Raw genomic sequence first — 13624 nt, forward strand, 5'->3', positions numbered from 1 at the left:
TTGAAAATTCCCTACCCTTCCCTGATTACACTATCTTAGACTAATGATTTAGTTTACTACATCCTGTGGGATACGCTTTGTTTGAAAATCCCAGCGTGAAACAGGAACACAATATGAAGAGAGGTTAGCATGGCGGAAGGACAGTGAGGTCATATAACGAGTGTGAAGGAAACCAGTGGTGTGCGGACAGCCGTGGTATAGGCCGTGGTTCAGATGGGCCGACGGTGTGGTGGTTATGGCTCATTAAAGCCAACAGTGTGGTGGTTAAAGCTCATAGAAGTGGACAGTGTGGATGCCATCTACTATAGGGGACTTATTTCGGTCACAGTATGGAGAGATATTAAAATGTTCTCAGCATAAAAATAACACTAACTTTTAAGGTTTGATCACACTAGCGTATAACGCTGACAAATGCGAAAAAAATGGAATTGCACTTGGACTAATTTTATTCAATGAGGTAGTGCAGAGCGGTGACTTTTTCTCTCTCCGCTGTGTTTGACCCAAGTTAAAAATCGCAGCATGCTGCGAGTGGATTTGTAAATCAGACAGGATGCACTTATTCAAGTCCATGGGTATGAGAAAAAAAAATAGATGTCACATGTACCAACCCCGTGGCATACATTTTTTTACGTATACATTACCATTCTGAAGCATAGAACACTGTAAAGGGGCCTGTAAACGTTTGTAGAATAATAGCTGCTGAGAAAAAAAAATGCATTGCACACACATGTTTTACGGATGGCATACAGATACTAGGCAAGAAAACATTCCCACACTCACATTGCACTCGCATGACATACGGAATACCAAATGGATTTTACTCACTTTTCTGGATGAAAATTGGACCGATTTTTTATACACTAGTGTAAGCATACCCTTATGGGTAACATGTTGGAGGAGAAAATGAAGTCTGTAGAGACAAGCTGTGGATGTGAAAAGACATTATCTAGACAAGATGGAGACGTGAAGAAAGAAGACTCCTATAAGGTAATTGTGTATAAATGTTTATTTGTGATACTGAATACGTCTCATGAGTACTGTGGTTCCTGTATGAGTCGCAGTCGGATAATGACTGATAACAACAACTCCCACTAGCTCCTTACCATTATCAAGGACATAACGGGAGTTGGAAGATCATGAGATACAATTGTATATGGGGCTGACTTGACATTGAATACAAGAACCAAGCTCAGTACAGTGATCAATTTTCAAATACCTATTGTGGTTTTGATGATGTAGTCATGTACTGATGATGGTTCAGGTGCTAAATTCATATACTATCGATGGCTTTTTTTTTGTTCTATTTATAGACTGATAATTTTTTTATTTCATATGAATATATCACCAGAATCATCATCACTATATGACAAGGTTACTAGAATCATCAGAAACCATGAATACAGCACCAGAACAACAATCACTACAGGAATACATCCCTAGAACAGTATTGTGGATAAAAACTACACTTCTGTGTGGAAGGTGCTCAAGTAGGACCCAGCCCTGTATGTAGCAAAGAGCAAATACTTGGCAAAGTGCTTTTGCCACACAGCGGTGGACACCGTGAGCTACATCAGTGCTACTTTCACTCACAAGCTGAGCAGATCATCTACACTGCTCACTGATGAAGGTCTGTTAGACCGAAACATCTGTGCTGTATCTGCTCAAGCTTACTCAATAAAATACCAGTTTAATCAACTATTTGAGTGCCAAGTATTTGCTCTTTGCTACATCCATAGAACAATCAGCAATACATGAATTCATCACCAAAACCACTATGAGTTCTGTGTAGCTGTGTTTGTCACATGTTGGATGCAAAAACCATCATACGTATCCCCTTATCTTTAATAGTTTCTGTTTAGTTTCCATTAGAGTATCAGCCAAATTCTGGATACCTTAAAGGCAACCAACGACCAGGATTTGCACATATAAAGTAAAGGCAGAGCGATACTGGAGCTAAGATGGTGAATAAAATCATACCTTCACTTTCCAGATTGCATGTTTCATTGCAGTAAAACATTTTATCAAAGTTCCAGAAAACAGTTCAGCAGTTGATTGGCGTGTACAGTGTTGTGGGACTATGTGGGTCGGATCTACCTTTATTATTCCTCCCTTGTGTGGCTTTATGGCCTCCATGTAAAATGATTCCCCTCATCGCCACGATTAAAATTATGGCTGATGTGTGCACAGTATACACTTGAAGTATTTCAGTCACTTCATTAAAATGGCGCCGAAGTCGGCATCCGCAATGAAACATACAATCTGTAAAGTGACAATATGATTATATTCACTATCCTAGCGCCAGAATGGCACTGCCTTTACTTTATACGTGCAAATCATGGTGGCTGGTTCCCTTTAACTGAAACCAAACATCCCTCAATCTTTATTAGTTTCCATGACTATCCTGGGTTTCACATATAAAATATGGGACATCAGGGATGAAGATCACGATTTGTCCCTTGTATTGTGTAAATAGTCCACAAACAATGAGTTATTTTATATCTAACTTTGAAATCACGCCCCTGTTCAGTCTCACCCCTAAAGTGCACCATTTTTTTCTCACTTTTTTTGGTATCCTCTGGTATTTTTGGGGTAAAAAGTCTAGTGTAAGTAGTCATCATAGCTTGTTACCTGACCTATCAGTGGGTTGAGGGGGAATCAATATTCTACAATACCACCGCAACAAATTTTTAAAATCTATCCACACTTTCAGTCTTTGCAAAGCTCTGTATAACATGAAAATGAATAAAAGACCATAGATCATAACCTACACTTATTATTGCCCCATAATATCACCACGTAACTCAAATCACACACTTTTATAAAAAGATACAGTGGATCTACTTTTTTTTTTTTATTTAGCTTTTTTTCTGTAAAACACAAAATATATTAAAGAACTAATATTTTATTTTAGGATAAAATTCCATTTCTGTAGTAAATATACTTTAAAAACAATACAATTTAACATGTGAAACCTTAAAAATAACAAACGATTACGACCAAATCTGTGACTGCGACATAAGAGAACTTACATACAAAGAAATATAAAATGTTACTTTTCCCAAAAGTGATCTTGCCCCAATCAGAAGCTGACGACTGCATAAACCTTACATAAAACCTGCAACGGTATAAGATTATTTCTGTGTCGAATCGGTGCATTCGATAAGTGAGCCATGCATGTAATTTGTTTTACATTTGTTGTCGGGGAGGTAATACATCACATATAAAATTAGACAAATTGTCTGTTTAGCCAGGAATGAAATTGTGACATGAGTGACATAAGAATCAATCAGTGTGATAACTAATAGTCCGATACAAGTTGAAAAATACAGTAACAAAGTATCAGTTCAGTTTGGCAATATTGCATGTCCTTCTCTTTTATGACCTGTGCCTTCACCAGATAACGTCTGGTCATTAGGTCCAGGTAGTCGTAAAACAAGACACAATTTACACAACTGGAACGGAAATCCATGGATACCATGTACAGCTTCTGCGTGTCAATACATGTAGCTAGAGAAACTGAACGTAATTTTGTGGAATAAGTCCTCGTCTGCCATTCAGCGTTCCCTCCAACCATCCAGGTTCCCTTGAGTCATGTACTACATGGAAGGGAAAAAAGAATAAAAAGTCACTTGTTGCTGCTGCAGTATAAACACTATTGTGACATTTGAATGATGTCAAACCTAATATAATACATGGAGAGAAAATCAGATATTTCTCAACAAAATTATTCAGCTTAACTAGTGGTAAGCAATAATTGGGAAACATCAAGATGGCACAATTGCGGTTAGCGCACACCATTAAAAAGTGCTTCTCTGAACTGAAAGAATACATTATATATACAGTACTTATCTATATATACACAAATTTATTGCACATATACACACATTTATACCTACAAACGAAGACAAAATTTTTGGTACCTTCTGATACTAAAAGAAAAACCCACAATGGTAAATCAAATACCGTATTTTTCGCTTTATTAGACGCACTTTTGTTCCCCCAAATTTTGAGGGAAAGTAGGGGGTGCATCTTATAATCCGAATATATGGGTCCAGGGGAGGTGGGGGCAACTCTGGAGCGGTGCTGGGGGGGGGCTGGTGGAGGCTGGTAGAGACTTGTGAAGGCTGCTGGAGGCAGCGGGAGATCTCCTGCTCCCGCTCATATAATATGCACAGCCGCTGTCCATCACCGTGGTGCTGAAACCGCACCGCGGCGATGGGCTGGGGGAGCGGCGCATATTATATTTGCCTGTGCACCCCTTTGATCGCACATGTTCACAACCCCATATTAGATATGGCCCCCATGCTGCTGGCCATTCTAAAATAATTACTTACAGCAAGATGGAATTGCAGCTGTATATGGCTCAGGCCAAAAGACTACTACCACTCCAGCAGGATACAGCTAAATCCCCACTAGGTGGAGGCAACACAGGTGCAGGTGGAGCCATTCACACGCACTTCCAAATATGGAGGAGGTGATGGCTGGATGGTAAAACTGCACACTGGTGGCTTGCATAGAGCACTGTTCACACACTAGCAGACGCACAGTCACAAACCCGCAGCCTATTAGGTGACGCCCATACTATTAGATCAGGCGGGCTGCCAAGCCGTACCCCCACTGCGCGCTACGTAGGGACAGAAACTCTGATAGCAAGGCCTAACAAAAAGGGGCCTGGCTGTATCCTGTACAAAAAAGTTTTTGAGGTTTTTTGTTAGCGTTATGGCCATAAGACGTAAGCCTACAACCCTCGTCACGGGAACCTCATGCTTGTAGGTCCCTACACTACATATAATATAAAAAAGCAAAAAAGAAAATATCATTACTTACAGCAAGATGGAATTGCAGCTGTATATGGCTCAGGCCAAAAGACTACTACCACTCCAGCAGGATACAGCTAAATCCCCACTAGGTGGAGGCAACACAGGTGCAGGTGGAGCCATTCACACGCACTTCCAAATATGGAGGAGGTGATGGCTGGATGGTAAAACTGCACACTGGTGGCTTGCATAGAGCACTGTTCACACACTAGCAGACGCACAGTCACAAACCCGCAGCCTATTAGGTGACGCCCATACTATTAGATCAGGCGGGCTGCCAAGCCGTACCCCCACTGCGCGCTACGTAGGGACAGAAACTCTGATAGCAAGGCCTAACAAAAAGGGGCCTGGCTGTATCCTGTACAAAAAAGTTTTTGAGGTTTTTTGTTAGCGTTATGGCCATAAGACGTAAGCCTACAACCCTCGTCACGGGAACCTCATGCTTGTAGGTCCCTACACTACATATAATATAAAAAAGCAAAAAAGAAAATATCATTACTTACAGCAAGATGGAATTGCAGCTGTATATGGCTCAGGCCAAAAGACTACTACCACTCCAGCAGGATACAGCTAAATCCCCACTAGGTGGAGGCAACACAGGTGCAGGTGGAGCCATTCACACGCACTTCCAAATATGGAGGAGGTGATGGCTGGATGGTAAAACTGCACACTGGTGGCTTGCATAGAGCACTGTTCACACACTAGCAGACGCACAGTCACAAACCCGCAGCCTATTAGGTGACGCCCATACTATTAGATCAGGCGGGCTGCCAAGCCGTACCCCCACTGCGCGCTACGTAGGGACAGAAACTCTGATAGCAAGGCCTAACAAAAAGGGGCCTGGCTGTATCCTGTACAAAAAAGTTTTTGAGGTTTTTTGTTAGCGTTATGGCCATAAGACGTAAGCCTACAACCCTCGTCACGGGAACCTCATGCTTGTAGGTCCCTACACTACATATAATATAAAAAAGCAAAAAAGAAAATATCATTACTTACAGCAAGATGGAATTGCAGCTGTATATGGCTCAGGCCAAAAGACTACTACCACTCCAGCAGGATACAGCTAAATCCCCACTAGGTGGAGGCAACACAGGTGCAGGTGGAGCCATTCACACGCACTTCCAAATATGGAGGAGGTGATGGCTGGATGGTAAAACTGCACACTGGTGGCTTGCATAGAGCACTGTTCACACACTAGCAGACGCACAGTCACAAACCCATTCTAAAATAAAAAAGCTTTCCTTACCTCCTCCAGCGTGTCTCCCGGTGTCTCCCCGATCTCACTGCTGATGTTGTGATCAGGCACGCAGAGATCATGTCACTCTGCTGTGCCGATCACATGACCGGCACCGAGAACCAGGAAGTGTAGGAGCTCAACCACACAGAGGGAGACAAGAGGGAGGACAGCACTAGAGAAGGTAAAGTGTTTATTTTACTATGGGCAGCAGCATGGGGGCCATATCTAACACAGGGGGACGTGTAACAGCAATAGGAGACCTGTGCCACTTGTATGGGACGAGTTCCAGCAATAGGAGACCGGTGCCACCTGTATGGGACGTGTGCCAGCAATAGGAGACCTGTGCCACCTGTATGGGACGTGTGCCAGCAATAGGAGACCTGTCCCACCTGTATGGGACGTGTGCCAGCAATCGGAGACCTGTGCCACCTGTATGGGACGTGTGCCAGCAATAGGAGACCTGTGCCACCTGTACGGGACGTGTGTCAGCAATAGGAGACCTGTGCCACCCGTATGGGACGTGTGCTAGCAATAGGAGACCTGTGCCACCTGTATGGGACGTGTGCCAGCAATAGACCTGTTCCACCTGTATGGGACATGTGCCAGCAATAGGAGACCTGTGCCACCTGTATGGGTCGTGTGCCAGCAATAGGAGACCTGTGCCAGCTGTATGGGATGTGTGTGCCAGCAATAGGAGACCTGTGCCAGCTGTATGGGATGTGTGCCAGCAATAGGAGACCTGTGCCAGCTGTATGGGATGTGTGCCAGCAATAGGAGACCTGTGCCAGCTGTATTGGATGTGTGCCAGCAATAGGAGATCTGTGCCACCTGTATGGGATGTGTGCCAGCTGTATGGGATGTGTGCCAGCACAAGGGGGCTATATTCAATATAAGGGGGCCATATCCAGATTAAGGGGGCTAATTATAGGATGGAGGGCTATAAGAGACATATACCCTATATGATTTGTTAAGACGGACACTGGCATTATAAGACGGACCCCATTTAACATTAAAAAAAATAAATTCTCTTTTCATTCACCAAATTTGGGGGTGCGTCTTATAATCAGGTGCGTCTGATAAAGTGAAAAATACGGTAACTTAAAACTGACAAAAGGAATTTTAAATTAAAATTTAAGGAATATCAACAAATGAAAATCAGGCATTGCTTTTGGATTTTGTTTCGACAGAAAAAAAAAGAAAATATATAAAAAAAAACAATTAAAGTAAGCTGGAAAAAAATGACAGTCCACTTCAAAAGGATGGTACACAACCTTTTGAAGCAAACACTGCAAAAACAAATTCTGAAGCTCTCAATGGAGACTTCTGCACCTGTCCAGAGCTATTTTGGCCAACTCCTCTCAAGTCTTCTCCAGACTGGCTGTGTCAGCTCCTTCCAGAGATGTTCAATAGGATTGAGATCAGGGACCACAGAAGCCACTTCAGAGTAGTCAAATGCTTTGATTATTGCTAAGAACATCTAACAATGGCTGTGTTGCGAGTCATTATTCTGTTGGATGACCCATGACCTTAGACTGAAACCAAGCTTCTGACAGTGGGCTTCACATTTGGCTCCATAATGCCTTGGTGGTTCTAAGATTTCACTGTACCCTGCACAAATTAAAAGACACCCTGTGTGTGCCAGATACAGCAAAACAGCCCCAAACATAATTGAGCCTCCTCCATGTTTCACAGTAGGTACATTGTTCTTTTCTTAGTATGCTTCATTTTTTAATCTGTTATAGAGCGGATGTGACTAGCCAAAAAGCTCCAGTTTTATCTCATCTGTCCAAAGGACATACTCCTAGACGTTTTGTCAATAAGCATTTTGTTAAATTCCAGTCTCAATTTTTATGATTTGATTTCAACATTTATTTCCTACTTGGTCATCTTCCATGAAGTCAACAGTAATTGCAGCCTCTGCCACCTGATGACGACTTGTTTGAATATCCCAGCATGCATTGGGGGCTCTCAAAATGTCATCAATCAGGAAGTGGTTAAAAAAAATAAAGCAAAAAGATAGGGCAGAGAGGAATCAATAGGGGATTTTAATTCACATGTGTTAGAAAAGATCAAGGCAACAATGCCCCATGGGAGTATGAATCTACCAAATTAGTAATATGTCAGCAAGGGGAAATAAATAAAAAAACTTGGCTTTTTATATAAATAGATAAAAGACCAAAGGTCAGTGTTCACACAAAAATCATCAAAGATAGGTTAATCCATCTGAGAATACATCACACTAGTAACCTTATACACAATTGCACAGTGAGGCTCCAACAATTATGCTCTGGTGGTTAAAGGCGATTTGCAGGAGGCACAGAGGCCTTAGTTATACACCAGGGGTTAAGGAACAAGTATATAACCATGCAAGTGTGCAGGACAAGAGGCTAAAAAGCCTATTAGTTATATAAAGCAGGAACAATCTCACCTCAGCCTATGTGACAGAGGGAGCACAAGCCACATCAGTTTCATGGCGCGGTTACCATTACTATTACCACCCTATTGTTTAACTGTGATGGTAGGTTGCAGGGTTAACACAGGTGCCACTGCGCATGTCAGAGTCAAAGTGACTGGCCATACAGTGCAGCCAGGAGGTCCTGCCCTCAAGCACGTCTTCATATCCTTGATGACGCATACTGTTGATGTATTCTTATATGGATTAACCTATCTGATGATTTTTGTCATGTGTATATACTGAACTTTGGTCTTTTATCTATTTATATTAAAATCTAAGTTGTATATTTTTCTACTTATGTAGTACAAAAGAGATTAGATGATATTAAATACAGATTTAAAATTAAAATAAAGATTAATTTTAGATAACCTCTATTTATTTTCATTCTTTTTAAGGGGGTATCATCCCTTTTGTCAAGGTCAGTATTGTATATTTATGGATTTATATCTCTATATATATATTAAAGAAGCTGAATATAATACATTGCTTTACTTGAAGCATTGATCCCAGACTGCTTCCTGTATTACAGAGAACATATCAATTCTCCTGATATATTAGTTTTAGTAAATAATTGTAATCTTCATGAACAATTCTTAAGCATCTTTTCCTAGAACTCAATATAGTGACCTCATGGAATTGCATTGTACATTGCTAAACTTCAGAATTGTGGAAGAAGCCTATCCTGCAGCGATCAGGTCTTTCCTTACCACTCATACACTAATTAGGACCTTTCCACTTAAGTCTATGCAGACAGCTACTGCACAGAATGGAAAACAAGGAAACGCATCTACTTGGGAGTCGCAGAGAACCTGCAAGATAGATTATATATGTAGGTAGTAGTTGCCTACAAGAATTGTCAAGCCTTATGACTGCAAACCTGAACACTGAGCACATGGTTGTGATAAATCCCAAGTCTGCAATCACAAAGAGTTACTGTAGAATTGGGTCACAATCTTCGACAACCCCTTTAATTATAACTTACCTTGAATTTCCTGGTATATATTGAGGCTGAGAAAATGATTCTCCTACAAAACTTTACAATCTACAGTGATCGGGTTCCATAGTGGACTCTACGCGCACACTCACCAGCATCTACAAGTAGCTATATTGACAATACTTACTGTTGCATACCTGCACTACTTGGGCATCTATACATCAAATGTGAATACACAACACCTGAACATTCAGGTAAACTGTTAAGTTGAAGGAAGGGTGTCAGCACAAAATCACTGTTCAAACCAAGCACAGGTGCTTGTTGCACCCTTGGGAAACTGCTCTGAACTGTTTGGCCACTCCAACTTTCTGTGCCCTTCCTTGGCTTATGTAAAGCCACAGCTGTCAATTAAGAGAGAGGAATGCCAAGATGGAATAAGGGTGTACTGAGCAGTTATTCTATCTATCTTGGAATTCCTCTTTCTTAATTGACAGCTCTGACTTTACAGGAGCCAGGGAAGTTGGAGTGGCCAAACAGTTCAGAGCAGTTTCTGAAGGGTGCAACGAGCACCTGAGCTTGGTTTGAAAAGTCATTTTGTGCTTACAGCCTCCCATAAACAAGTATAAGGATCCAATAGGGTCACTCAATTTGTTGTGTACACAAACTGTAGAGCACTGTATCTATCCACCTGTTCATCAGAGACATGGAGAAAACAAGTGGTAACCAATAGTTTTCTTTCCCAAACAGCAAAATGTTGCCTGTAATGAGGTATTTGTTTTTACCGCATGGCCACATTTTATGCAGATCTTTCTGTGTATTTTACTCTGTCCCTTTCCAAAGATGGCCTGATTAACATCACTAGAGCCAAGCTGCAACACTATACACTAGCAGTTTCTCGAAAGCAGCCATGTTTTCTTGACAAACCCTTTAAAGAGTTTGTCACCAGTTTATCAACCCAGGTACACTATTTAATCAAACTACATGGTCAAATACTAGACTAAGCCTTCATAAAAAGAACATAGCTTTGGTGTTATAAATGTTGCCTTTGATAGGCATTTATCGATTTTATTTAGATAGTGACATCATATTCCGCAGTGCTTTATTATCATCAAAAGAGACCTCATTGTGCTCACAATTTACCTTCCCTATAAGTATGTCTTCAAAATGTGGGAGAAATCAAGAGGAAACTCAAATACAAAGAGAACATACAAACTCCTTGCAGATGATGTCCTTGGTGGGATTTGAGCGCTGAGCCACTCTACTTGCATAGAAAGCAGTTTGTTCAACATGCAAATGAGAATGTTTGATGCAGCCTTGGCATGGCCACAAGCAATAAGTGCTCCATTAACTTGTCTGGATATATATGGACAGCACTTACTTGCCAGCTAGCACTGCCTGAAAATAAAGCTGTTGTGTATGAGCTCACTGTTACTGCAGGAGCAAATGCAGCACATTCTCCGGTCTACTGTTACCGCTCGCTACACTGACGTGTTAGAGGGAAGAGAGCATACTCACTCCTGCAGTTTGTGCACTCACACCAGAACTTTAATTTTCAGGCAGTGCTAACTCTAGCCAAGCAAGGGCTGTCAACCAATACATATAGGGCGCAATGCATGGTAACCAAACAGCAGAAGGGTGCTACGCCTATGGTACTGTTTTCATGCACAGTCATAAAAGACATTTATGGTACGATTTCTATACGGGCTAAAGAACCTAATTCATCATGTAGTCAATCTAACCAGAAATAACTTTTTGGGTTATAGTGACTAGTTGTTTCAGCTTACACTTGTTGACACTAATCTTATTCTTGAAGGTGCTGATAAGTTTTTTTTATATCTATCATGTGGTTAGTCTAAATAGTGTTTCCGGGGTGACAGACTCCCTTTAAACATAACATTTAGTAACTACATTGTATTTTACATAGAGTTGAATAAATCACGGCTACAATAATATAATTGGGGTTTAGAAAATTTGTCAGGTACAGAATACATTAGCACATAGTTTACCAACATTTGATGATGGCATAATGATTAAGGTATACTAATAATAGTGATACATAATAACACTGAGATTATCACAATCACCAGAAAATAATGTTACTCTTCATTAATTAGAAACATTTCTCATTTACCTTAACTTTCATGTAAAGTACTTTTAAGTGCAGTACAATTTTACCAGCATGTAGTATATATATACATCTTTAAAATGAAGACGAAAAGAACATTACTTTCAATTAATTACTAGGTACAGAGCACTTATTAGCTGCGACTCTCAAAACCGAGCTATAATTGAGCAACCCAAGGAACCCTCTAACACTAATGGATTGCACTATATGCATTATCTACATATTAAACTACAAAGAATGGTAACTAAAGGGAAAAATACAGCATTTCCTTTAATGTGCTATGTTACTACAAGGACATGATTTTCTTAATGCTAAAATCAGGGCAATAGGACAAGGTCTTCAGCAATTAATTTAAGGCAAATCAACAAGGAAGCCTGAAGAATAGACATCTCTCTATCCTGAAGAAGATCTCTACCCAGATCACTAAGAGCTATTGCTAGACACTTTTTATTGCTGCATCTATATTACAAAGTGCCCTAAAGAATCAATTCAGTGATAAAGCATATTGTGAGTTGTGTAACAGATACATCAGATGTAATAACTATTTCCAGTCTTCTGTTTTAGTGACCATAGACTTCAATTACCCAACAGATCTCAAGTCCTCCATATACATTAGATCTCTCATTCAGGAAACCTTTATCTCTCCAACTCCTCCATACAAAGAATGCTTGGCTGAGCGAGAGAGTGTAGGTATCTAGTATGACAAGCTGCTACCAGAGGTTTATAGCAGTACCTTATGGAGACAAAAAAAATGCTTGTAAAAAAAATTATAATGGCTGATCTTAGTGTTCGATAATTACTTGGTCCCACGGAAACTGGCTAATTCCGCAGGCTTTACTGTTATGTGTACAGATACAAGATAACTTCTTTAAAACTGGGACTCCTACCAATTCCAAAAATCCAAATCTCTGAAGAGCCCCATGTGAATAGACTGGTAGACGATCATGCACACTGCTGCGCCATTCTTTTTTATGGGAGTGCTGAAAACCAGCTCAGTGCAGCACTTAGCTACCTACAGCCGTCCCATTAAAAATGAATCGAGCAGCAGAGTGCATGATCATCCACCAGTCTATTCACATGGGGCTCTTTAGAGACCCACTTATAGGGATTCGTGGGGCCCCAGTGGTCAGACCGCCAAGAATTCAGATGATGTCCCTAAATATCAGATGGATAGGGATAACTTCTTAACTGGAGAATACGACTTTAGCTGTTTGGTCTCAGACAATTATCAGGATATTGTTAGTAGGACAAGTGGGATTTTTTTTTTTTAATGAGAATTAGACTTTGGGTTTGATTTATGCATTCTGGAGTAAGGTTTTGAAGAGTGCAATTCAGTTAATTGTGAAATAATATATAATAATATAATTTCTCTTGTGCTAGATGGGGGAGGGTAACACACACAGAAGATCATGTCTTTTACCCTCAGCCAGGTTGGGAGGCGTTCTCCAACACCTGGCTATACACACGCCCCCATGACATCAAAGGTTACAGCCAATCATAGGGCTAAATGAATCTTGGTCATAAGCCCTATATTAAGCCGACTCCTCACCCACTCTCTCTTCTTCTTCTCTCTTGCTTCCTGGATGGTCACACAAAAGGATGGCTGAGTACTCCTCATCTAGGGATAGATAGTATCATATTGTTGGGTGGGCTGTAACTGTGTGACTGCCATAGTGGGTTGTATGTAACTGTGGGTTTTATAGTAAAGTATTTACTGGTGTTTTATTGTATTTTATGTGTATATATTAGTATATGCTTTTCATAGTGATTACATGTGCTTGAATTATATAGTGTATTCTTGTAGTCTTGTTAGTTAATAATAAACTTGTTATATTTTATTATTACAACAAAGTGACTCTGAGTATATGCTTGATTGGGATGCACCAGGTATTAAGGGCAAAGCAGAATAAGGCAATAGGAACAGAGAAATTATTACCCTTGGGAATATATACAGTATATTTGTGATATTGGGAATAGATCCTTTGTGATAGTAAAGAGACCAAGGTCTTTTATACCTTTTGCACAACAATAGTTGGGGTGTTGGTGCTTTTATTTC

At 40.6% G+C, this 13624-nt stretch overlaps 1 protein-coding gene across 1 annotated transcript in view; it reads right to left on the reverse strand.

The window, feature by feature from the left end:
- Positions 1-1010: 1010 nt before the first annotated feature.
- The window catches only part of ARHGAP10 (Rho GTPase activating protein 10), a 363870-nt gene continuing 351256 nt past the window's right edge, over positions 1011-13624 (reverse strand). The window contains exon 23 of the mRNA XM_075348016.1: positions 1011-3596. Coding sequence (XP_075204131.1) covers positions 3508-3596 — 89 coding nt within the window. The 3' untranslated portion in view covers positions 1011-3507. The remainder of the gene's footprint in view (positions 3597-13624) is intronic.

The sequence above is a fragment of the Anomaloglossus baeobatrachus genome, chromosome 1 (genome assembly GCF_048569485.1).
Source record: "Anomaloglossus baeobatrachus isolate aAnoBae1 chromosome 1, aAnoBae1.hap1, whole genome shotgun sequence".
NCBI classification, from domain to species: Eukaryota; Metazoa; Chordata; class Amphibia; order Anura; family Aromobatidae; genus Anomaloglossus; species Anomaloglossus baeobatrachus.